Source organism: Peromyscus californicus, unplaced genomic scaffold, assembly GCF_007827085.1.
Source record: "Peromyscus californicus insignis strain IS unplaced genomic scaffold, ASM782708v3 Scaffold_2__1_contigs__length_46816999, whole genome shotgun sequence".
Lineage (NCBI taxonomy): Eukaryota > Metazoa > Chordata > Mammalia > Rodentia > Cricetidae > Peromyscus > Peromyscus californicus.
In genome coordinates, this window is record NW_026294540.1 from 33250657 (window position 1) to 33276699 (window position 26043).

A 26043-nucleotide genomic window follows, 5' to 3' on the forward strand; every position below is an offset into this window, starting at 1 on the left:
TTTCACACAGGGTTGCTTTTATTTCCACATCCAACCTGCGCAGAGGCCCTGCCACAGCCCGAACAGGCGTGAGGTGCTGGGGTGCCTCCAGAGTCACTGGCGCAAGCACGTGGTGGGCATGTAGTCCCCCTGAAGGTCTCCAGGCCACGCGCAGGACAGTAAGTCCGTGGATGGGAAGGAAACCCACTGAGCGGCAGGTGGAGGCTCTGGAAACACCTCGGGCAGCAGCAGGAGAAGGAGCCACCAGGAGCACTGCACTGAGGCCCCACAGCAGACACGGCATAAAAACCCACACGGCAAATGTGAGCGGAGCCTCGAGTGTCCCCACTGTGGACCCAGGGGCTGAAGGCACAGAGCTGTGTCGGGATGGAAGAAGCCCGGGCGCACTCGCAGTCCAGAGTAAGAAAGCACAATGAGAACCCAGCCCGAGGGAGGCTTCTGTGAAGGGCGGCCTCGGATCCTGGGCGCGGCACAGTGACACTGCAACAGACCAGGCACCATTTAGTCAGCCACCAGCAAGGGACCACAGCGGGAGTCTTCACCGACCACACTCCAGGCCGAGAGGCAGTGCCTCAGGCCGAGAGCGGGCCTGGCTGTCAATGGCACCCACATCACCCCAGCTTAGCTCTCAAGGTTCCTCCAGGGAACCCAGCACCACACGCAGGCAAACACTCACTCCTGGAACTGTGGCCTGTACCAACACTACCGACACGGGGACAGTGTCGTGCCCAATCACGCTTCTTGAGCACAGCCTGCCCTTGTGCCAGCCCCCACTTCTTCCAAAGCTTCCTATCAACCACCAGTGGTGGCACTACCATCTTCCTGAGGTGTCTTCCATGTGTGGTCTAACAAGCAGCCAGACACTCAGCAGGCATTCATTCCTGTCTTCACGTTCACAAGTCTTACCACAGTGCTGAGGTCACTCTTGACTTCCCAGAGGAATGACCTCCTCAGTGACAAAAAACTCGATGGTCTCCTCCTCCCAGTCATCCACGTTGCTGTCCAGCTCGTCAGTGTCCACCCCTGAGAAGACAGAGAAGGCTGACCCCTGGGACGCAATGCCAGCTGCAGGCTTAGTCCACACCCTTGAGGGACCACTCCACCTGGAGACAAGCCCAGAAGCTTGGTTACCTCCCCGTAGTTCTAGACGCTCGGTCTTCTGCTTCATGTAGAGTTCCTGGGCCATTTTTCGGTATTGCCGGAAGTCTTCCATCATGGTCCGCCTTCTTTCCACCAGTTCCTATCATGTGGGGAAGGTTGCAGGGCTGAGCAGGACACATTTGCTCAGCCACAGTGACCCGCTCTGTGTCTAGCAACCATTGTTGAAGTTCGGAAGAGGGCAAGCAGAGCTTTGTGTGCTGGGCAAGCCTTCCAGGGAACCTCCCTTAAAGGAGACCCCCATTTCTCTTCCCGATTCCATTCCCTCCTGCTTCTATCAAGGAAAAGCCAGCCTCTCCCTCGTGTTAGTGGCTGTTGGTTCCAAGAACCAGTGCTGACCCTCTGCTCCCCATTGCTAGCTGCCCCCTCACATGTGGGAGCACAAGCCAGCCCAGGGTCCTGGCACACACCTCTCACTACTGCCCAGGCCCAGACAGGGATGGGCTCCGCGAGCGCCCCCTCAGGCTCACCTTTGATGCTTTGGACTGACTCAAGCGATCCTTCTGCTCGAAGATCTTAGAGTATTTCTTCAGATCCTTTTTAATTTGCTGAAACCAAGACAAGTCTCTCAGGACTGAACCTTCAAAGCAAGGACTGCAACTGCTGCCTTCAAAGATGCCAGTGTACACTGACAGCCTCCAGGACTAACAGGATTCAGCCCCAGGGCACCAGCATGCCCGGCTGGGGAATCTCATTTCATGGAGATGATTCCTAGGGTGAGTCACTCCCAGTTCTGACATACTATATCACAAGCCTACCCATTACCTAACCCCTCCTAGCTCTTCCAAACCCACTGGGACTTATTTTACAACCTGTGTGGCTTAGGCAGACTCCTGGGTTTTTGGAGAGTGGGGAACAGACAGGAAGCATAGAATCATCTTTTTGCTTTACAGCAGAGTCTGGCAAGAACTCACAATCCTCTGCCTCAGCCTACTGAGTTTATAGGTATTGCCTAGCCTGCAAGTTTAGAGTTAGTGCCTGACACTGCTTCAGGTCAGGTCTCACTGGCCCTGCCTATCTTCAAAGGCCTTTCCATGTTCTATCTCCACTCCCCACTCAGTGCTCCTGTCCAGTCACAGGACAAATGCTTCATGTCCTTCAGTGTTACAACACCTCCCACACCCCCAGCAAGGCAGGGACCACAGACCTTTATCTGATCCTGGCTGAGGAGTGTTGGGGGCCTTGGTCTCCAGAGCAGCTGGCAGAAGCGGTCCTTGTTGTTCTTCTGGAGAAGGCGTCCTTGGAAAGTCCATAGCCAATAAGCATTGTCCACCTAGAGGGCAGTGGGGTCCATCACGCAAAATATGCAAGGCCACCGTGGGACCTTCACTCTCAGTAGCCAGAGCACCAACCTGTGCTCATCTTCCACCGGAAGGTGGTTAGTAAACGCACAATGACTTCAGGCTCCTATGCCAATAGCAGTCAGCAGCTGCTTCTCCCAGTGCAGGCCTGCTTATCACTGGGGGTCTTGACAAGAAACTTCCCCAGCAGCGCCAACTACTGACAGTCCCAGCTACAGCTCAGCCAGCTAACCTTGTCTTTCCCAGCAAGACTCCACAAAGCACTGCCTTAACTCAAATGCGGGGCTCTGCGAGTTTTATGGACTGAACAGAATGGTCCCACACGGGACTTAAGAGTTTCACTTCCTTTTTTTCTCCCCTCTTTTTTTAGGGGGGTGCTGAAGGTGGAACCCAGGACCTTCTGCATGCTAGGCAGGTGTTATGCACCGATATCCCCAGTCCTGTTAGATCCTAAACAAGGGGATGGAGAGATGGCTCAGCAGTTAAGAGCACTGACTGCTCTACCAGAGGACTCGGGTTCAATTCCCAGCACCCACATGGCAGCTCACAATTGTCTGTAACTCCAGTTCCAGGGGACACAACACCCATGGTGAAAATCCAATGCACATAAAAAAATTAAGTTTGTTTGAACAGACTAGCTCAAGTGACCACCCATCAGTAAACACAGAAAGCAGTCTGCCCACAGGAGGCACAGTGGCCCATGCTCTGGCAGCCTCTGAATCAGATGGCTTCCTAAGCTGCAAAGGCTCGTAGTAGTATCCTGTCACCCAGGGTCCCTGGATAGAATGATCACACAGAGAACAGTTTCTGTCACCAGCCTTGAGAGACTTCATTACTGGAGGATCCAGCATCTGCCACTTCCTACCTTGTGGCTCCACCACGACACAGAGGTGACCACATAGCGGCCCGTTGGGTCCCACTCAACGTCGGAGGCCATGTAGTGTTCTGCAATGTTCATGACGGTGCAGTCTGAAGTGTCGACAAACGCCAAGGCACCATTCATGCTGTGGGGTAACAGGGCAGCTGCATCCCACAATCACCCTGCACCCTACTCCGAGATGCCGCTAACTTCCATTGGGTCACAAGGGTGGGAAAGGATCAAGGTGTCTACTCTCTGCTGGGCTGTAGCTCCCTGGACTTCAGCCCTGTTGTCCTCAGTGACAAATTTCCTAAGGACTCCATAAGACTGGGATCAGGACATGGTGTGTGCACAAGAGCTCTGTGACATCTAGAGAAGGTGGTACCTGACGGAGCCTCCAGAACTAGAGTACCATACACACCACAGTGGGAGCAAGCTGCGGCATCCCTTTGCACCAGAGGCCGAGGCTGGATTTGCTCACTACTCCTCTGTGCTCAGCTGGAATGCAGGGGAGCAAAAGAAAGGCACCCCAACCAGAGGACAAGGCTGGTCCAGCTAAGCATCTGTCCCACTGAAGACATGGGATTCCCAGAAGGGAACGTAAGGCTATGATCACTCAAGAGGTGTCATCTGCAAGTCACTACAGAGACCGGCCTGCTTTGACTGGAGGCTCAGCTGTGACAATTATCAAGTGAGATGATGTTCCTCCATCTCAACACAAACCCTCAGGAGGCAAGGCCTCAACTCACCTCCTCAGCCCGGCCAGCACCACGAACTGCCCCTGGGGACTCCAGAAGATGGTGTTTGCTTGTTGCTTGTCAAACATCTCTGCAAGGAAAAGGAAGCACCTGTGAGGGGACTGCTGCCAGTGCCTCCAGCTAAGACAGTGCCACCCCTGAGGAGGGCTGTGCCACCCCTGAGAAAGGCTGGCAAAAACAAAGTCCACGGACAACTCGGACACAAACGCACTGGTCACCTTAGGAGAACTACCTGAAAACAAGTCCCCACTCAGTTAAACATGAAGTCATACTGCATGCTTAAGGGTGGTGGGTGCTGGCTGCTGCCAAGTATGGTGGGTACTACTTTCAATTTCACATGCAGCCGGACTAAGAGTGCACTTACAGTAACTACAGCAGTGACTCTTCTCTGAAGTCCTTGGTGTCCAGTAGATTGTCAGGGAAGGGACTGACTACAACAACACCAAGGACCAACCTACTCAAGCCATCATTTTAGTGTGCTCACAGAACTTCAAGCATATCATCTTCCCAGTCACCCAACACTGGGGGAAGCTGGCAAAGCAAATGGGGTGACTCCTTGCCTAGACCTTCAGGCCTCTCTCATCCAGTCATCTGCCTGCACAACAGGCCATTAACATCTGGGTGTCTCCTTGGTCAGAGCAGTAGTGTGGGAGGGGGCGAAGTCCTGCACTACAGCCATATTTGCCCTGATGGGGTGAGAGTCTCACATTGAGAGTTATAGGACAATTGTCCCATCTGGCTCCAATGCACAATGGACCACCGACTGTGACCCTGGTACTGACAGCCGAAAGAACACTTATTACACGCAGTCAGGAGACAAATGACCCCTTTCTTGGTGTTTGTTATGATGGGACAGAAGTCTTCTGATTGTCTGCAATTGTCCACATTTTATATATCCAAGAGAATCAACAATATAATCAACTTTGCAACACAGCCCACTGAACTTAAAATGGTTAGACTCAGGTAAACAAAAGCACACTGTTCACAGGTCTCAGAAGCTACTAAGATACACAAAGCCCAAATCCAAGAAAGCCATGATATGACTGCTAGGGTACAGGGAACAGGGGGATGGCTTCCTATTAAAAAACGTATGGAGTCTGGTCTACAGAGCGAGTTCCAGGATAGACTCCAAAGCTACACAGAAAAACCCTGCCTCTTTGGCTGGAGAGATGGCTCAGCGGTTAAGAACTGGCTGTTCTTCCAAAGGTCCTGAGTTCAATTCCCAGCAACCATATGGTGGCTCACAACCATCGATAATGAGATCTGATGCCCTCTTCTGGCCTGCAGGCAAAACATGCAGGCAGAATACTGTATACATAATACATAAATAAATCTTAAAAAAATTTAAATAAATTATTAAAAAAAAAAAGAAAGAAAAACCCTGTCTCAAATAAAGGAACCATATGGAACACAGCCTGGGGTAGCCCTGCAGACCCACCCCAGTGAGGGCAACATAACCTGCTGACTTGTGTGGGGCTGTCAGGACACAAGGCCAAGAGTGAGCGGCAGTAGCCCCCGGGGAGCCCAAGCCAGGCTACATGCCAACTCCATGTCAACAGGGGGTGTGTCTTTTAGGTATGCACTGCCACACGAATGGGACTCTTCCTGCTGAAGCAGATAGAGGACTTGAGGACTAAGCCGGGCTGAGGGGCCACAGTCCAAGAGAGGAAATGACAGCAGCCTCCAAAACAATGGCAGAGTTAAAACTGAGAAACCTTAGATGAGGGTGTATGTGCTCCCTCTGTCCTGAGTCACCCAACCTCAGCATCCTGCCTATCATCTGACCCAGAGCTTCAATCCAGGCCCAAGAAGCTCTCTAGAGGGAGCCTGAAGGCAGACTGCTTACTGATGAGTTCGATCTTCCCGTTGCTCTTTACGTGGTAGAAAGAGACAGATATCCGAGGGGCCTCACCATGTAGCACAGCAAACTTACTGCCATTGGGTTCCCAGGCAAAGGCTATGATGGTTTCTACAATCAACAAGAAGAAGTCAGTGGCCGCCATCTTTCACAGAAACACCTTCATTTACAACAGGAGAAAAGCACCCCAAAACCCAGAGTCACTATCAGGACCACAGACTGACTGACGGCAACAGCAAACAGAAGTCAGCAGAGTTCAAAGGCAGCTGGTTTAATCTGCTTGTGACACTGGGTTGGTAACAAGCCCAGGCCAGGCTAGAACTTGTAATTTCTGGCCTGGCCTCCTGAGGGCTAAGATCATAGGCCTGTGCCACCACATTGTCATTCCTTACATGGGAGATATGATTTTTTTCTACAGCAAAACAAAATAAAAGCCAAATGAAAGGCACAGGCACTTTGTCAGACAAGGCAGAAACTATCTGGCTATTTCAGCAAAGGAGGGAAGTTAGAGGGAAAGGAAAAGTACATCAACCTTTTATTAAAGAAAATTGAGGGTGGGCATGGCGGGGCACGCCTTTAGTGCCGACACTTGTGAAGTAGAGGCAGGTGGATCTCACCGAGTTCCAGGCAGTCAAGGATGCAGAGTGAGACCGACCCTGTCTCCCTCCCTCCACCAAACAGGGAAAAACAAAAACTGAAAGCCAAGCCGGTGGTGCAGGCTGAAGCACGAGGCCTGGGAGTCGGACTGTAGAATGAGATTCTTTCACAGAAACAAAAACAGCTGAAACTACAATCAGCAAGTCACTCACTCAAAGCCATTCCTAGGCATGGTGGTGTGCACCTGTCACCCCAGTGCGGGACAGACGGGAGGATGCCTGCGGCTAGCCAACCTACCCCGTGTGCTCCAGGTCAGTGTGATCTGGGCTGGCTGCTCCTGCTGACACCCACCTCAGTACACTGCTTGAGCACCTGGCTCATGCAAAAGCTGTCCAAGACAAGGGCCCAGAAGGCCCTTCCTTGCTGTGGGATGTTCTGTATAGCAAATATGTTAATAAATAAAACACTGATTGGCCAGTGGCCAGGCAGGAAGTATAGGCGGGACAAGGAGAGAGGAGAATTCTGGGAAGTGGAAAGCTAAGGGGGGGAGACACTGCCAGCCACCGCCATGACAAGCAGCATGTGAAGATGCTGGTAAGCCACGAGCCACGTGGCAAGGTATAGATTTATAGAAATGGATTAATTTAAGATATATGAACAGTTAGCAAGAAGCCTGGTACGGCCATACAGCTTGTAAGCAATATAAGTCTCTGCGTTTACTTGGTTGGGTCTGAGCGGCTGTGGGACTGGCGGGTGAGAGAGATTTGTCCTGACTGTGGGCTAGGCAGGAAAACTCTAGCTACACTGCCTGCTACACGGAAGCTTACCTTTCATCTCAACAACGTCAACAGGGACCTGCTTCTCCCTCATTCGGAAGATCTCAAAATTTGTGACAACGCCCTGTTGATAAAAATAAAAAAGAAGGGGTAACATTCTGGAAGGGAGTTCATGTGAACAAGCTAGCGCTCAGCCGCCCCCCCCCCCCCCCCCCCCCCGCCACATCCACATCCCTAATGCTGGTGATACAGCTGCCACAATGACAGAACAGTCCAAGTAAACTCGGCAGCACATCTGCCAGAGGTCTCAAGGCCCTCCAGTCAGTCCATCCAGGGGACCACAGGACCTGCACACCGTGGAGCAACCTGCACCATGACCTTCAAGCAGCACCATACTACAGAGACCCACTACTACTCGCCCACCAGTTAATGTGTGTCCATTAACATGTGGATGGATGTGTGTGTTGGAATACTAGTCAGCCATGATAAGGAATGGGAAGATATACTGACACATGCTACAATATAGATAGGGTTGTAAAAAAAAAAAAAAAAACCAGATACTGTGAGAACCCTCACCATGACCAGACAGCTGACGACGTCAGCACCAGGCAACCCTGAAAGTACCCTATGAGTCTACGCAATACACCACCCATTAACACCTCCCAACAAAACAACTACAGGGGCTGGGGGGATGCTGCAGGAGAAGATCTGAATTAGGTTGCAAGCGCCCGGCCAAGTGGCTCACAACCACTTTAACTCCAACTCTAGGAATCTGAAGCTCTCTTCTGGCCTCCTCAGGCACCTGCACAACTGTACTCTGCACACACACAAACAAAACTAAGCAACAAATCTTCAGAAGCAGCAGCTCACTTAGAAGTGGCTCCCGTGGCAACTCCTCACCTGTGTGCCTTTTGGAGTCCTGTCCACTTTCACACACAGGTAATCTCCGTTTTTCTGCCAGTGCAGCTTGCAGTCGACCACATTGAACAAATTCCTCACTCGGATCTCCTGTCTGGTGGGGAGCTGCATGAGGGTCACCCTGGCTGGAATATCTTTGTCTTCTGGCACCCAAAAGGCAATGATGTTACCTCCCGGAGACCAAGAAAAGTCTCTGCAGGACAAAGGGATGAAAGATTATGCGAAGAACAGGTGGTCATAGAACTGAGCAGCAGGAGAGAACACACTTACTCTTAAAAGCTCTATGCCGGTACCCTGAGCCTGCTGCACACCAGCCCTGTGCTAGACACTGCACAGTACAGCCTGCAGTTCTAACCGTGGGGCATCAAGGGAATAGACGGAAGGAGGATGCTCATTGGACCCACAGCCCATGCAGACCAGCTCCGCATTAGCCACCACATAGCACTGCTCTTTACAAATATACTTCAGGCTGATGGCTCCAGCTGCACGCTATCACCAAGGTGCCAAAGGGAGGACCGCAAGTCGGAAGGAAGCTGGGCCAGGTGAACAAACCCTTCTCCTCTATTAACTGTTCCACAGGGCAGACACTGAGACAGGCTGCCTGTGAAGTTAGTCACGTGAAAACCTTCTATACAGGTCACACTCTTGTTTTGCACTTTTTTTTTTTGTTGAGATGGTCTGTTACCTAGATTGGTCTCAAGCTTGTGGGCTCAAGCATCCCCTCCTCTCCTTATCCTCCTGACCAGCTGGACTGCAGAAGTCCACAATTTATTGTAGATCAGTGTATGCCTGTTTTCCAAATGATACCCAGGAACATAAAAACAAAAGGAAGACACGCTAGTGTCCTCTGGACTGCTAAGCATTCACCACCCCAGGACTAATCAGCTTCCAAGGACTTCAGATAAATAAGTCAGAACAAGCTGCAGGTCCTTGCATACCCAACCAAGCCTTACCCCACAGAACACAGGAGCAGCAGGGAAGACCTTCCATCAGGGAGCTTTCCTAAGAGGATAAAGCCGCTGTGCTCAAGTCTCCACAGTCCCTACTCTGGCTGGGCAAGACTCTTTGATCTTAGTATTTATTTCTGTGCCAGTGTACAAGATTCACTACAGCATCCCAGTGTTTTCAGAAACAAACAAGTAAATGCTTTTCCTAAGTGTTTAATCACTGAGTGCTAGCTGGACACGGCAGCACACACCTGTAATACCACCATGCAGGAGAACAGAGTTTTCAAGATGTCCTCAGCTACAGTAGGAATTCCAGGCTAGTTTGAGTTACATGAGACTGCCTTAAAAACTAAAAACCCAGCTGCAATGGCCTGAAGGTCTGTGGAACTGTAAGGTAGTGGCCATAGGTGAGGGAAGGTAGGGGACCCAGTAAATGCCTTTCTAAGGTCCCTAGAGAGCTGTTCCTTTCAACTACTTGGGAGAGAGACATCATCCACTCAAGAGAAAGCCCCTAGACAGAAGCCATCAGCTCATCTTGGACTTCCAGTTTCAAGAGGGAAAGACAGACATTTCTGCTGTTTGAAGGTAAGCATCCTGTGTTGCCATAGCAGCCAGAGCACATTGACACTGACTTTACAGAAACATTCACTTACTTTATTCCAGAAATCTTCAAGCTCTTCTTGTCCAAAAGGCCCATAGACTGCCCACAAAGGAAAAAAAGAAAAACAACCACAGCTCAGAAAGGTCAGGGCAATGTCAACTCTGTATACCTCTCTTTACACTTATTTTGAAGACTGGAGCACATGTCACATTGCACGTATACATGTCATAAGACAACGTCCAGGAGCCGAGTTCTTGCCTTCCACAGTGCAGTGAACTCAGGCTGTCAGGCCTGTTCCTCTACCCACTGAGACATCTCACCACCCTCTCCCTTCTCTTAACAGTGCAAGATTCTGCTGTGTCTAGGGAGCATTACAAGCACGAAGGGTAGATGAACAGCAACACACACACTTCCAATACAACTTCAGTAGGAGTCAGGACAGGAGAACCCAAACTTCCACCCAGCATAGGAAGGGTTGCAGGAGCACTGAAGTTGGCCTTTACTGATTTATTTGGCCAGTCTTCCAAAGTCCTGCTTCCCTTACTATAGCATAGATTAAGCAAGCATGCTACACAGTATAGCCATGCATGCACCTAACCATGCATGGCTTGCCTTCTAGAACACAAAAATCACCATGAGAGCTAGGGCCATAGCTTAGTGCTAGAGCAGTTGCCTAGCATGCAGGAGTCTAGTTCAATGCCCAGAACTTCCACAAACATGAAAACAAACCAACTCACGGGTGTTTCATAGATGCTAAGAGTATCCAGAGTCATTCTCGCAAAGAATTTGCCATCATGGCTCCACCTGAGGAGAAAAGAAGTGCCAGGCTGCACCAATGAACAGGAAAAGGCCACAGGCGGAACATGGCTGCGTCTACTCACTTGAAGATGGGCCAGTGGGCTGAGCTCTCACAGTGGAAGCCTCTCTTCTTATGCCCTGTGAGGATGTCCCAGATAATGATGGCCTGAGGGTCATCCTGAGTGTCCATCAGTGGGCTGAAAGTGACCAGGTATCTGCAAGAGAGGGGGTCACTTAGTACAGCACCTCCTTTGGTGTGAGAGTCACAGTTCCAGCACACATTACCGTGGGTCACAGACACAAGTACAGAGAACATTGCCAGGTTGTATGGAACCAGCCTTTCCCCATATACCATGATCCCCAAGAATGGTGCCTGATCTTTCTAAGCTGGGGGTGGGTGAGCATAACCAGGTACCACTACAAGTCACCCAGAATGGTGTTCCCACTAGGAGTGGCGCCAGGAAATCAAACACCCCCACAAAAGTCTGCTTGAGTAGGCTGGTCTAGAGGGAGGAGTGATGTGGGCCTCTCCTATCTTCAATCCTGTAATTAAGACTAATGAGATAAAGACACCAGGTGGTCACGTACAGTTCTAAAGTAAGTATCCTTCTGGGAAATAGTAATTAGTGACCTGACAGCGAGCATCTCTATACTGTAGAACAAATCTTTATTTGTTCCCACAAAGCACACGTTTCCTGAGCACACCACCCCTTGAAGCAAGGGGCAGCGGGAGAGGCCACAGCAAGCCAGACAACACCAGCAAAAAGCCCTATTACTGCAGTGCCAGGGCTGCCAAGACTGAAATCCTGATCAGCAGCATTACATTACACAAACTGCTCAAGCCTGTAACCAGTGAGTCCCAAAGCTGCACAGAGAATCAACCACAGAAGACCTCACAAAGGCCAGGACAGATGTGTGGACAGACAGACACATCATACCAGGTGTAGTGCACGGCCCCGATTCCAGCACTTGGGAAGCGAAGGCAGGAGGATCAGGAGTTTAATGCCAGCCTCAGCTACAGTGATTTGGGCCAGGCCTGTATCAGGAGAGAAAGCCACATCCTAAATTAATGTGCCAACTGTGCTCTCAGAACACAGGTGAGCTAACCGCTAAGGAAACTGAGCAGGCTTCCCAAGAGGTGAAGGGATGACACTCAAGTGTCTGTCACCCTGGCACAGGCATCAGGCTAGTTGTCTCTCTCTCTCTCTCTCTCTCTCTCTCTCTCTCTCTCTCTCTCTCACACACACACACACACACACACACCCCGCCTTGTTTCAGATTTTTTTCCTATGAGTGTTTTGCTTGCATGCATGCCCAGTGCCCTTGGAGGTTAGAAGAGGGAGTTGGATTCCCTGCAACTGGAGTTACAGATGGTTGTGAACAACTATGGGGTGCTGGGAACTGAAGCGGGTCCTCTGCAAGAACAAGTGTTCTTAACCACCATCTCCAGCCCCTCACATATCCACTTTTAACACTGCTGCTGGAATGGACTCTCCTGTACCAGATATGCAAAGTGGTAAGAATTACAGGGTACTCCATGAAAGCAGCACAGAGGGAGGGAAGGATGTTCCCAGTGAAAGGAATGAGAGTTAAGGGACACAGGACTAGGGCCGAGCATGTATCAGTGGAAATAACAACCTCTGTCCATGCAGTAAAGCACTTCTATGTTACAGCATTATATACCTTTTGTTTCGAAGTAAATTTGATAAAAAGAGAAATAATTTAATTCAGGTATAAATTTTTGTTGTTTTTTGGAAACGGGGTCTCTTACAGACCAAGTTGATCCTCTTGCCTCTACTTCCCAAGTGCTGGGGGTTCTAGGTGTTTGTGGCATATGGGCTCCTCCAGCTTTCTGCCAGCTCCACTTTTCACAAGTGTCTCTGTTCCATGACCAATTCAGACATGTGAAAGAATCCCTTCTAGAAAAAATGTCTCGTCCCTGAACTAGAACAAGAACTCATCTGTGACATTATGGCACCAAGTATCAATGCTGGCATGGTGCCTTACCTAGAACCAACACATCATAAAACATGCACAGCGGTTCTGTGGCAAATGTGCCCTTGGAGATGAGCACATGTGGTTCACCTTGCAGGGCTCACTTTACCTGAGGGATACATTCACAACCTCAATGTATATTATTTTTATTTTTTTTAAATTTTATTTTATTTTATAATTTAATTTTACATATCAGCCAAGGATTCCCTTGTTCTCCCCCCTTCTTCCCCCCAATTCCCATCTCCTCCAGGGCAAAGACTCCCCGGGGGATTGAGTTCAACCTGGCAGATTCAGTCCAGGCAGGTCCAGTCTACTCCTCCCAGGCTGAGCCAAGTGTCCCTGTATAAGCCCCAGGTTCCAAACAGTCAGCTCATGCACTGAGGACAGGTCCCGGTCCCACTGCCTGGATGCCTCCCAAAGAGATCAAGCTAATCAACTGTCTCACTTATCCAGAGGGCCTGATCCAGTTGGGGGCTCCTCAGCTATTGGTTCATAGTTCATGTGTTTCCATTCGTTTGGCTATTTGTCCCTGTGCTTTTTCCAATCTTGGTCTCAACAATTCTTGCTCAGTATTCTTTCCTATATATTCATATACACATACCCATGAGAAACAGATGTTAAGCAGAGTTAAGAGACCAAAGACAACAGAATGCAACAATTATGAACACATAGTGTAGTGACTTCTGCCAGTGGGGGCTCTCTCTTAAGAGTCACAACACACACAATCTTCCTGCTGTGGGACTCTGTCACTGAAGCCCAGGAAGGTGACATCACAGTAAGGAAGCTACTCCCCCCCACCCCCAGCTGCTCAGATGTGGGGCTGGGGAGGACACAGCTCCATAGCAGAGACCCTGGGCCATATCTTGGCAAGACAAAAAAAATAATAATAAAAAACCATGAATGCTCACCATCCTACCTTGTCCGCCGCAGGGCTCCAGCAGTTTACATACTATGTGAGGAGGGGGTAAAGGAGCAGGGCCAAGTGCTAGTGGGAGACATCCATGAGCTCTCTTGATTATTTCTTCCCTTTTCTCTCTCTCCTTTGTTTGTTTCGAGGCTTTTTTGAGACAGGGTCTCACGTACTTAACCTGGCCTCAAACTCTCTATGAAGTCCGGGCTGACTCTGACATCTCTCTCCTGCTGCCACCTGCCAAATGGCGTTCTCTCCATTCTTCCTGGGATTTTTCTGGGAAGTCTGAGGCTATGATAAGTCAGCTGAGGAGTCCACCAAGAGGAGAGCTGAGTCACTCACCTTTCACACGGAGAGAAGTCGATGAGCTGCACGCCTTGGTGGCTGAACCTCTGAATCTGCTTGAACTTCTCCCCTCCCCAGAGGGCAATGCCCCGCTGATGAAAAGTGGCCAGGTAGGTGCCCTTTGGGGACCAGCGCACGTAAGTCTCCGTCCATCTCTGTAAGAAGATCAGGGTTAAAATGACAGTAAGCCAAGCACAGCAACCCTTCCTGCTACAGCGCATCTTCTCTTTGCTCAGAACCTGTTTCTAAGCTGGGAAAGGAGTGTCAGTTGTTCTCCGAGTGCCTCAGAGAACAAGAGCCTTCGGGCAGAAACCAGCCCTGCTGTAAGGAGACAGGAAGTCATGGCCATGGCCACAGCTGCTAGTACACACCGCTCTTTCTTCAATTGAGACTGGGTCCTTGACATCATTCCAGAAGATGGATGTCCGGTCTCCACTCTCAAAAATCACACTGTACTGATCTCTACACTCTGCCTCTTCCAGCCAGTAACGCAAATTTCCCTAAAAATGATCAAAATCGAGGGATTTAGTGCACTGCATTAATTTTCATCAAAGAAAGCTTGTTGACAACTACCACACTTTATGACAGATGACAAGTTCAATAGACCCTTTAACCTCAAGTTATACGGTCTCTCCTGACTACAAAAGCAGAGGTTTCAGAGAACACATACCAGGTCTTTGAAAGGCTGTTTCTCTGGAATGTCCCACTCATCACTGATGGTCATGTACCTGGAACAGAATAGGCACTGCTGAGTGGCACAGCCTGGATGGCATGAGGGGGTGCATGGCCAGGCAGCACTGTACTCTCCCCACCCACCCCATGCCTAAAGCAGAAACACGAACTGTTCTTGCCTGGCCAACAGAAGTCAATCACCTCAAAGGCCACCAGCACCCACTGAAGAACTCCCTATCACACAGGCATCACCACACACCTCAGGCTCCAACTCACTTGTCAAAATCAGTGAAGAGGTTGACCCGGAATGTGTGCTGCTTGTCCAGTTTGTATCCATCGGCGTTTTTCACAGCATCCACAGCATGGGCGGGAGAAGCATACTCCAGAAAGATGTACCTGAGTGAGAAGGTGAGCAGTTTGCACATGGGCACCTTTAAGACTACTGTACACTGCGACCTTTCTATATGAACTGAGGTCCTAACTGCCTGCAGCCTCCCCAAGGTAGTCACCCTGAGGACCAGGGTACAACACACAGGCCAAGCAGTTTCCTAAAGAATGAAATGGTGGTGGCGCACGCCTTTAATCCCAGCACTCGGGAGGCAGAGCCAGGCGGATCTCTGTGAGTTCGAGGCCAGCCTGGGCTACCAAGTGAGTCCCAGGAAAGGCGCAAAGCTACACAGAGAAACCCTGTCTCGAAAAACCAAAAAAAAAAAAAAAAAGAATGAAATCCTAACAGAAAGATCTCAAGACTGATTTTATAAATGACAGAAAAGTTGAACAGAAATAACCATTATCCCGTGACAGCCCTGTGATGCATGTTGTCAAAACTTAGCTAAGTGTCCACTTTACATATGCATGGTGGTTCACAACTGCCTGTAATTCTGAGAGGACTAGGCACACATGTGGTGCACATATATATAAACAAGCAAAACATTCACACACATAAACCAGAATTAGAAAAAAAAAAGGGGGGGGGGGTCTAGAGGGATGGCTGAGTGGTTAAGAGCACTGGCTGCTCTTCCAGAGAACCCAGGTTCAAATCCCAGCACCCATATGACAGCTCACAACTATCTCTACCTCCAGTTCCAGGGGATATGGAACCTTCACACAGACATACATGCAGGCAACACCAATGCACATAAAATAAAAATAAATATAATCTTTAAAAATAAATAAAATAGCCGGGCGGTGGTGGCTCACGCCTTTAATCCCAGCACTCGGGAGGCAGAGGCAGGTGGATCTCTGTGAGTTCGAGGCCAGCCTGGACTACCAAGTGAGTTCCAGGAAAGGCGCAAAGCTACACAGAGAAACCCTGTCTCGAAAAACAAAAAAAAAAAAAAAAAAAAAAATTAAATAAATAAATAAATAAAATAAAAAACATAAAACACAGTGGCACTGCCTAGAATCAATGATTCTTCCAAAAATTACTTTGTAGGGTTTTTTAAACCCTAAGACTTTAATTCTAAAAGGTGACTTATCATCCTCCATTCCCCTCAGACAAGGCAGCATTTAGAGGAGGTCTGTCGACAGTGGTAAGAGCAAATGACCCTACAAACTCGGCGGCAGCCACTGTGGACCACTCTGCCCTGTCCAGTTCACGGAGGGCAGCCAGCCCACTGCTCAAGAGCCTCAGGCCTCACAGCGGGATCTAAGCAGACTGCCGTCAGAATGCTGTCGGGAAAGCACGTCTGACACAGAGCACCACTCACAGCTGAGCCCTGGGCTCCACACGCAGCACTACAGACACAACGAAGGACTAGAATCAACAGGAAAGATCTAATTTTGAGGAGAAAAGGCAAACTGCAGGTCATGAACAAAACCTCAGGCTACACCCACGACTTCAGGTAACAGTATGAAGGAAGTCACCAACTAAGCAATGACACACTTTCCCCACAAACTACTTCCGAGGGAAATCCCACAGGCAGGCTTGCCCTTGGTCTGTGCCCACTCTCAGGACAGTGTATCTTCATCCAGAACCTATACCAGGTCACCTGCTGCTCCTATGGGCATCAGCTCTGGTGACCTCAATCTGCAGTCACTCAGGACACCATGATTCCAGAGCCCCACTGAGGACCCGAGCCCCAAAAGTCCACTGTGAGAGCCTCCCTCTGCGGTGGCCCGAACACACAGCTCCCCGAGCCCACACCTGCTGCGTCAGCAGCTGGCGCTCTCACCCTTTTGTCTTCCCATCCTCTTCAGGATAGTAGTCATTTATGATTTTCCCAAACTTGGAGAAGATCTTGTGGATGACATTTTTGAGCTTCTCAAGACGATCCGGTCCCACCTGAGGAACGTTGTCTACAACAATCACTGAGTCAATCCCATCCGCTTCCTGAGGCCGATCTTTGAGTACATCACCAAGTAGTTCTGAAGGAGTAAAAGAAATGTCAAGTAGTTTCTATTTAAGCCAAGAAGTGCTCATCCATTAGCTAGCAGGCTGATTATTTCTAAGAGGCAACTATTCTAAGTGCTTTCATCATGAACAAAAAAATCATGACCTAGCTTAAACAACAAAGAATCAGGAAGGCTAATCCTCACACTCCTTCTGATGGGAAGTACTGTCAAAATGCACCCGTTTGTGACTGCCGGGTGGTGCATATATTTAATACCATCACTCTGGAGGTGGAGGCAGAAGCAGATGAATCTCTGAGTTCAATTCCAGCCTGATCTACATAGGGAGCCCCTGCCTTAATAAGGTGGGAAGAATCCATTCCTGAAAGTTAGTCTCTGACCTCCAGTCTTGTCCACACTCACACACAAGAACAATGATTACTTTAAAAAATAATAAAATACAAAAGCCCTGCAGATATAACACAATGACAGCAGGCTGACCTAATGCAAAAGTGGCCCTAGGTTCAATCTCTAATACTGCTGCTAAAAAAGACACCCTTAAAGAATGGCTTATTGCAGCCGGGCGGTGGTGGCGCACGCCTTTAGTCCCAGCACTCGGAGGCAGAGGCAGGCGGATCTCTGTGAGTTCGAGGCCAGCCTGGGCTACAGAACAAGTTCCAGGACAGGCAGAACTACACACAGAAACCTTGTCTTGAAGGAGGAGGAGGAGGAGGAGGAGGAGGAGGAGGAGGAGGAGGAGGAGGAGGAGGAACAAGAACAAGAAGAAAACACAAGGGCAGCCTCCTACTGGGCTACACGAGACCTTGTCTCAGGAAACTGAAAAAAGCTGGAGAAACGGCTCAGCATTAACAGCATGTACTGCTCTGGCAAAGAACCTGAGTTCTGTTCCCAGTACCCAATTTGGGCAGCTCATCCAACAGCCTGTAACTCCAGTTCAAGGGGATTGGACACCTCTGACCTCCAAAGGCATGTGTGCAAACATATACACTTAAAAAGAAAAACAAATCTTTTTAAAAAGAAAAGCAACTTCAACATGCTATTATCCCAAATATCAACAACCATCCTTTGTCCCATTTCATTCTCTGAAGTGAAAGTAGGGGTGGGGCAGAGGCTCAGTGGGGAAAGTGTTCACTGCCCACACGTATGAGGAACTGGTTTCAGATCTCCAGCACCCACAAAAAGCCAAGTGTAAGGTGGGAACGGTGGTGCATGCCTTCAGTTCCAGGACTCAGAGGTAGACGGATCTCTGTGAATTCAAGGCTAGCCTGATCTACACAGTGAGAGTCTGTCTCAAAAGAGCCAGGTGTAGAAGAATGCTTCTATAACCCCAAGGCTGTGAGGCAGAGGTAAAAGGATCTCAGGGGCTTGTTGACCAACCAGTCTAGATGAAACGAGCTCCGGATTCAATTAGAGACCCTATCATTAAAAAAGGGTGGTGGTGGTGGTGGTAAAGAACTCACCTCCTGTAAACCTGGGGTCTCCACATGCACTTGCACACATACAGCACATGTACACAAAGAGAAAGGTGAGCTAGATCTAAGACTGCTCCCAGCATCTGAGAAACTGGGGCAGAAAGACAGTCATTTTGAAGCCATCCAGGTCTATACCAGAAGATCCTGCTTAAAATGTTTGACCTGGTATGGTAATTCAGGCCTTTAATCCAGAACTCAGGAGGCAGAGTTTGAGGTCAGCATGATTTACATAGTGAGTTCCAGGACAACCATAGTGAGACTTCATAGTCTTCACAGTGAAACCTTGTCTCAAAAAGACCAAAAAGAAAATACATATGTGGGGCTAGGGAGATGGCTCAGCAGTTAAGAGCACTTGTTACTTTTCCAGAGGACCAGAGTTCAGTTCCTAGCATCCACACGGTGGCTCACAATCATCTGCAACCCCAATCAGGGAACCCACTGCCCTATGCACATACAGACAAACATGCAGACAAGACACCTACACACAAAAAGAAAGAATAGAAAAAAAAAAAAAAAAAAAAAAAGAGCTGGAGAGATGGCCCTGCCATTTTAGAGCACTTGTTGCTCTTGCAGAGGCCATCCATAACTCCAGTTCCAGGGAATCTGATGCCGTCTTTTGGCCTCCACAAACACCAGTCACACATGTGGTGCATATACACGAATGCAGGTAAACACATACATACAGAAGAAGCTAAAAAAATTAAAATAATATATATGATTAAAAATAAAAGGAAATTCTGGGCCAGCAGGAAGGCTCAGTGTGTAGAGCACTTGTACAAGTCTGACAACCCAAGTTCAAACCCTGGAACCCACTGTATAAGAAGAAACCAACTCCAGAACGCTTTTCTGACACAAATGCACAGCACCAACTCATCAAATGATTCTTTTTTTGTTTTGTTTTGGTTTTTCGAGACAGGGTTTTTCTGTGTATTCCTGGCCATCCTGGAATGTGCTCGGTAGACCAGGTTGGCCTCAAACTCAGAGATCCGCCTGCCTCTGTCTCCCAAGTGCTGGGATTAAAGGTACACACCACCTCCACCACGCAACCAAATGACTTTTGTTGGTGGGCCCTTACTTCCTGGATGATGGACTCAGGGTTGCTTTTGGCCACCATGTTCTGTCACATCAATAAAACCCAATTAAGACACATTTCAAAGATGGCAGAATCAAGAGCAGGCAAAGAGCAAGGAGGCAGATTTTCAACAGCAATGCCACACACCTTTACTACAGAAGCTACAGTGAACTCCGGGTTCCTTTAAAAGCCTGCTCACCATACTATTAAATGGCCTGTTAAGCTGGATCTGAACTTAACAAGATGTAATAAAAAAGCTCAGCTTCTACACAAACTACAGACTCCTTCCCAGGAGCTCAAAGTGTCTACCTAGCCTGTAACAATCTGCTGCTACCTGGGCAGGGCAGAGCAAAGTATCCCCACAATGCAACACATATTTGTTTTAGTTTGTTTGGGTTCTTTAAAAATTTATCTATTTATTTACTTTTAAAATTGTATTTATTTTATGTGCACTGATGTTTTACCTACATGTATGTCTGTGTGAGAGTGCAATTGGAGTTATTGAGAGTTGTGAGCCATGTGGGTGCTGGGAATTGAACCCAGGTTCTCTGGAAGAGTAGCCAGTGCTCAGCTGTTAAACAATCTTTCCAGCCCTAAAAATTTTTTTTTTGTGTACGAATGTTTTGCACCACATGCATGCCTGGTACCTGAGCATCAGGTCCTTGAACTGGAGTTAGAGAGTTGTGAGCCACCATGTGGGAGCTGGGAATCAAACCCAGTTCTCTGGAAGAATACTAAGTGCTCTTAACTGCTAAGCCAGTTCTTCAGCCCTTTCCATTTTTTTTTTTTTTTTTTTTTTTTTTTTTTTTTGGTTTTTCGAGACAGGGTTTCTCTGTGTAGCTTTGCGCCTTTCCTGGAACTCACTTGGTAGCCCAGGCTGGCCTCGAACTCACAGAGAACCGCCTGGCTCTGCCTCCCGAGTGCTGGGATTAAAGGCGTGCGCCACCACCGCCCGGCCCTTTTTTTTTTTTTTTTTTTTTTTTTAATACAAGGTCCCATGTACCTCAGGCTGGCTTTGCATTCCCTATGCAGCAGGGGCTAACTTCAGACTCTTCCCTTTACCTCCCAAGTACTGGAATGACAGGCATGCACACCACACTTGGGGAAACAACTTGTTCATTCTCAGAAACAGAACAGGAGATACATACTAACACACAACTGTGAGACAGAATAAGGAAGGAGACAAGACAGACTCCATGCTGCTCCTCTGGTTAAGAACCAAAAGGCTGCCTTCCCTTCCCAGGCTTGTGACATCTCTATGTGACCACCCAAAGCCAGATGGCCGTAAGAGTGCCAGTTCTTCAGAACCAGACCCTCCTCGTTACTCTGTATTTCCCTCATACAGTGGACCCACTGGGCTCCCAGCAGACCAGAGGGAGGCAGGCTGGCCTTGTAGTCACATCAGGATTCCCTCATTTCCATACCCCCCAATTCTGGAGGTAATTTGCACACTGGAATCTGGGAATTAAGTGGGCTCAAATAATTCTTTAAATACTCATATCGTGCAGCAGACAGGCCCATTTGCTTCCCAGTACCTACATAGGGTAGCTCACAACCACCTATACTCCTGCTCTAGGGAATTGAACACTCTCATGTGGTCCTAGTGGGCACCTGCACTCACATACATACAAACCTACACAGACAAATGGACATACCCAAAATTAAAAATGAAACAAACATGGGCTGGAAAGACTGCTCAGCAATTAGCACTGGCTCTTTTAAAGGACTCATGTTTGATTCCCAGCACCCATATGGTGGCTTGCAACCAACTCTAATTCCAGTTAGAAGATTCAACCGCCTCCACAGGCACTAGGCATGAATACATACATACAGACATACAGATAGACAAAATGCTCCTTTGCATAAAACAATTTTTTAATTTAAAAAATAAAAATAAACTTTTGAAAAAGGGAAAAGATGGTGGTGGGGGGCATATGGAGAAATGGTTAGTCCAAAAGGTACTTGCTGGGCAAGCAGCAGGACTTGAGTTAGGACCCCCAGTACCCAGGTAAAAAGCTGGCACAGCAGCACACACCTATATTCCCAGGGCTAGAAAGGTACAAGCAAGGATCTCAGTGGCCAGCCAGTCTGACCAACTGGTGAGCCCTGAATTCAGGGTGACACTCTCTCCCCTAAAAAAGCAGCTGATTTGGTGGTGGTTCACACCTGTCATCTCAGCACTTGAGTGGGCAAGATAGGAGGATGACTATGAGTTCTGGGCCCGCATGGGATACAGTGTGAGGTCTGTCTGAAACCGTGAAGCAACAGGGAGAAACTCCAACCAAAAAGAAATAACCAAGGGTTCAAAAGGAGCTCCAAAGCCAAAACTTAGGCTTTAGCATGGGGGAACAGGTATATCAGAGATCACTGGAGCTGGGCAAGAGGTGGGAACCCAGAAACCTGCTTCATCCAGAGAAATTTCCTCAAAGACTGGTAGAATCTTCACAGTAGTTTACCTGCTTCTCAGGCTAAAACATCTTTTACCTTAAGAAATACAGTAAAACAAGCCAGGCATGGTGACTTACACCTTAAATGCTGGCCATCTTAAAGTGGAGGCCGGAGGATCAGTTCAAAGCCAGCTTCAGCTACATAGAGTTCTAGGCCAGCCTGGGCTATGCGAGACTTACAACAAAATACAAACCCCATAAACCTACAAAAGTTAACTACGTCACCATTTAAATGGCAGCCCCTTTAATATTTTAAGTTCTAGGTTGACAACTATATTGAGGCTCTGGATTTTCCTGGCGTATCACTGGCAGTTCAAAATCAGTAATTTGGGGGATTCATGCCTGCAGTGCCAGCAATACAGAAACAAACGCAGGAGAATAAAGAGTTCAAGTTCAGCTTCATCTACTGCCCCTTAATATTTGATATTAAGCAAATCAACACATAAAGGAACTGACTCATGTGCTCTCCGCCCGAAGTTGAAATGGCAGAAAACACATGCTATCAGCTGTCATAAATGATTTTGGGGATCAGGCTCCCGTGCAAAACACAGAACCAGTCTCCGTAGAAGGGAATATGAAGTAAGCTGCAAAACGAACAGTGTGAAAAAGGAATGCCCAACACAAGAATGGTGAGGGGTTCTGACCAAGGAGAAAAGAAGATAAGCAGGCGGGAATGTGGCTGGGTCAGACGGCAATGCCTTCCTACGGAAACCGTGGGGAAGACACTTCTGCAAAGGGGGAAGGCACCAGAATCTACACGTCCTGTCCCTCCCATTCGGCCCTGAGGGGGTCTAGCTGACCAACGCTGGAAACCGTGGCCAGGAAACTGGAATGCCCCGGATACTGCAACTTGTCCTGCCTTCTACCAACCCTAGATGCTCGGTCTTCCCGCAGAGGTGGCTCCCCAAGTGGTCCCCTACTTTAGAGAAAATAGGGGCGGATCGTTGTAGACGAAAGACCTCGCGCCCACTCGACGACATCCGAGGATACCCTCACCATAGACACACTCACGATTACAGCCCTTACCTTCCTCACTCACGTCGTCCACGAAATCCTCGGGGTCGCTGAAGGAGGGCTCATCTGCCTCTCCGTTCTCCAGAGCCCGCGGCTCTGCCTCAGCCGCGCTGCCATCGGACCCACCCTCCTCCTCCGCTCCTCCGGCAGAGTGCTCCCGGGCCTGCTCGCCCGCGGCCTCCGCCTTCCCGGGAGCGGAGGGCTCCTGCGCCGAGGACCGTTCCGCCGGCTGCGGCGACACGGCCGGACTCGTCGCCGTTTCCTCTTCGGGTTGGGCCGCCGGCTTGGCCCTCACCTCGGGCTCCGGTCCGGCCTCAGAGTCTTCTTCGGCGTCTTCCGTCCGCCCCACTTCGGACCCTCCAGACCCTACCGCCTCATCCGCCGGCGGAGACTCGGAGGCTGGCTGCTGCCTCGCGGGCTCAGCCCGCTCCTCCGCCGCCTCGGGCGCCGCCACGTTCTCAGCGTCCTGCATGGGCCCGCGCTGCTCCTCACCCGGCTCGGCCGCCCTGCTTCCGACTCCCAGGAATCACCGCGCGCCGCTAGAGCGGAGCCACGTGCGTGCAGCGAATAGATCGTACCAATATGCACCTCAGGGGGGAGACACCCACGCCCTCGTTCCTCACGACCACCCCAAGGAAACTCAGATACGCATAAAAAGCATCTAGAAACAACCATAGATTATATTTCAAGACAAAACAGGTTATTTATAGCCAAAAGGGACTTTGGGTAGCAAGTAAACTCACTGGTTTATGTGGCTCCCCCATTTTTGGTTAAGAAATAGTTGCGTCCAAGATGGCGGACGTTCCTATGCCTCTCCCGGCGGGCGCTAGCGGCAAGGACTGAACTATCTGGGGAGCACCAAGTAGATTCTCCAATGCTTTGAACACGTGGAACTGTACGGAGACAAAATATGTGACTAGAGAACCATGCCAAGAAAACTGAGACTTCCACACAGGAGGCTTTTTAAGCTTTGCTTTTAATCAGACAGACTGCTTGACAGACAAGACTGGATCCTCTCCCCCTTTAAGGGCTGCGTTTTAGACCCGTCCACTGACGGGGCAAAAGAACGAAGGGTTCCAAAACTGCACGAGGAGTTCGCCGCCAACCAGAAGCAGCCAACACACAGGAAAATGACTGCCCCTCACAATGCACAATCGTGTCGCGAGTGGCTTTAGTTTCAATGGCCACCTGCATCGCAGCTCGTCACCTAGTGCGGACCCCCGAGCAGACGGTCACTGTGGATCACTCCGCCGGAGACAGCCTCCTTCACACGCGGGAGAACGCGATCACGTGGGTCAGCGTGGGGTGGACGGGGCGGAGCCGGCTCCGAGTGACCAGGGAGGCGATAGGAATGGATACTGGGAAAGATAGTCAGCTCCTGTCTGTCTTGCTTGTCAGAAGTTTTGATAACTCCCACCGAGAGCTATTCCTTATGGGATGTTTCGACATTCTTAAAAAGGACCAGTTGAGGGAACTAAGAGCTGAAGAGCACTTTTTCAGAGGACCAAGTTTGGCTCCCAGCACCCACATGGTGGCTTACCACCCATCTCTAACTCGAAAATTTTTATGTGTATGAGTGTTCTGCCTGCATGTGTATCTGTGCACCACGTGTGTGCCTGATGTCCTCGGAGGTCAGAAGAGAACATGTTATCACCCGGAACTGGAGTTACAGACAGCTGTGAGCTGCCATAGGGTGGGAATTGAATCCAGGTCCTCAGTAAGAGCAGGAACTGCTCTTAACAGTTGAGCCATCGCTCCAGCCCCACCCAGGGGAAAAAAGTTAATAGGAAAGCTTTTTTTTTTTTTTAAAGGACCAGTTAGTTGACCATGAAATCACAGACTTGGAATCCGAGCAGTGGAGTGGCTGAGCCAGGAAGATGAGTTCATGCTAGCCTGTGCTATATAAAGACTCCACGAATGAGACTGGTGACCAGGGGATGGTGGATGAGTTAGCAATCTGCTGGAGTATTTTTGATCGACTCAGAAATGAGGAGCTACAGCCCAGTGAGATTTCTCAGCCGACTCTTGCTGTCAAACCTGAAAAGTTGAGTTCCATCCTGGAAGCCCATATTGTGGAGGGAGAGAAGTGACCCTGAGAGTTAGCCTCTGATTTGCACGAGCATGCACATGACTAAGTAAATGTATTTAATTAAAATAAAAACAAAAACAAAAAACCAGCATGTCTTCCAGCACTGGCAGGCCCAGAATTTTGAGAGCCCAAAGCCTTAGTGTCTGGACTCAGAAACCAAATCTTGAGAAAGTCTTATGGCTCCGGGTTCTAGAGGCCGGACACTTATGACTGTAGGTGCTTGGGATACAGGCTTTCTTCTGGGGGGGGTGTTAATTGCCAGGAGCCCCACACAAGCATCTACTATAACCTTCCACTGAGTACTTTTATAGTTCTCAGGTCTTGACTGTTGAGACCCATGGATCCTGAGAGGTAGTAGCACCTCCCAACCCCCTCCCCTCTTGTTTTTTTTCTTTTTTTTTTCCAAGACATGGTTGTGTAGCCCTGTCTGTCCTGGAACTTGATCTGTAGATCAGGCTGGCCTCAAACACACAGAGATTCACCTGCCTCTGCCTCCTGGTGCCGGGATTAAAAGTGTGTGCTACCACACTCCTCCCTCTCTAGCCTCAGGTAGGCCTCTGCTTGAGAGTGTCAGCTCTTGAGTGTCAGGACTCAGCCCTGCAAGCCTGCCCAGACCTCAGCCAAAGATAGAGTGTAGCCCAACACAAAATCATGACCTTATTCAAAAGATGTTTTTGCAATTTTTTTTTTTTTTTTTTGGTAGCTCAATTGCACAGTTCTCAAGTGTGAACTCTGGGTGACAGCTTCATAGGACAATGTCAAAAGGTTGAACACAACACACCTCTTTTCAGAGCTTGGCACTCTTCCTGTAACCAAGCCGTGGCCCTTTGTCTTCAGCTCTTCAAAATCTTGTCTATAACTTCTCTATGGCTTATCCTCTCCAGCTCTGCTTCCAGACCCTGACAATCTTAGCAAAAGGGTTGTTGAAACTGGTCCTGAAGAAGCAAGGCTGTGTGATTGGTGGAAATACAAGCGCTCATTTGCAGGAGACCTTTGCTGTGATTGCTTGCAAATGACTCCTCTCTGGTTCTGTGAGCAGGCTGTTGGGTGCACTTGGGGAGTCAGCAGAGGGACTGTGTTGCCTGGTGTTGCAGCTTTAGGCCC

At 49.2% G+C, this 26043-nt stretch overlaps 1 protein-coding gene and 1 long non-coding RNA gene across 2 annotated transcripts; one reads left to right on the top strand and one right to left on the bottom strand.

Annotated features, from left to right (window-relative positions):
• Positions 1-23375, bottom strand: Eif3b (eukaryotic translation initiation factor 3 subunit B). The gene is made up of 19 exons (XM_052754223.1): positions 22863-23375; positions 16668-16860; positions 14770-14889; positions 14492-14549; positions 14193-14321; positions 13819-13976; positions 10655-10786; positions 10511-10577; positions 9826-9872; positions 8208-8418; positions 7359-7431; positions 5923-6045; positions 4068-4146; positions 3325-3463; positions 2306-2431; positions 1629-1706; positions 1132-1240; positions 907-1023; positions 1-480 (listed from the first exon to the last, which is right to left on the bottom strand). The coding sequence occupies exons 1-18, from the start codon at positions 23320-23322 to the stop codon at positions 920-922; spliced, it is 2406 nt and encodes an 801-aa protein (XP_052610183.1). The 5' UTR covers positions 23323-23375; the 3' UTR covers positions 1-480; positions 907-919.
• A 105-nt stretch (positions 23376-23480) lies between these two features.
• LOC128120353 (uncharacterized) lies at positions 23481-25027 on the top strand. The gene is made up of 2 exons (XR_008221848.1): positions 23481-24140; positions 24662-25027. It is a non-coding gene; the product is annotated as an uncharacterized LOC128120353 (long non-coding RNA).
• The last annotated feature ends 1016 nt before the right edge of the window (positions 25028-26043 follow it).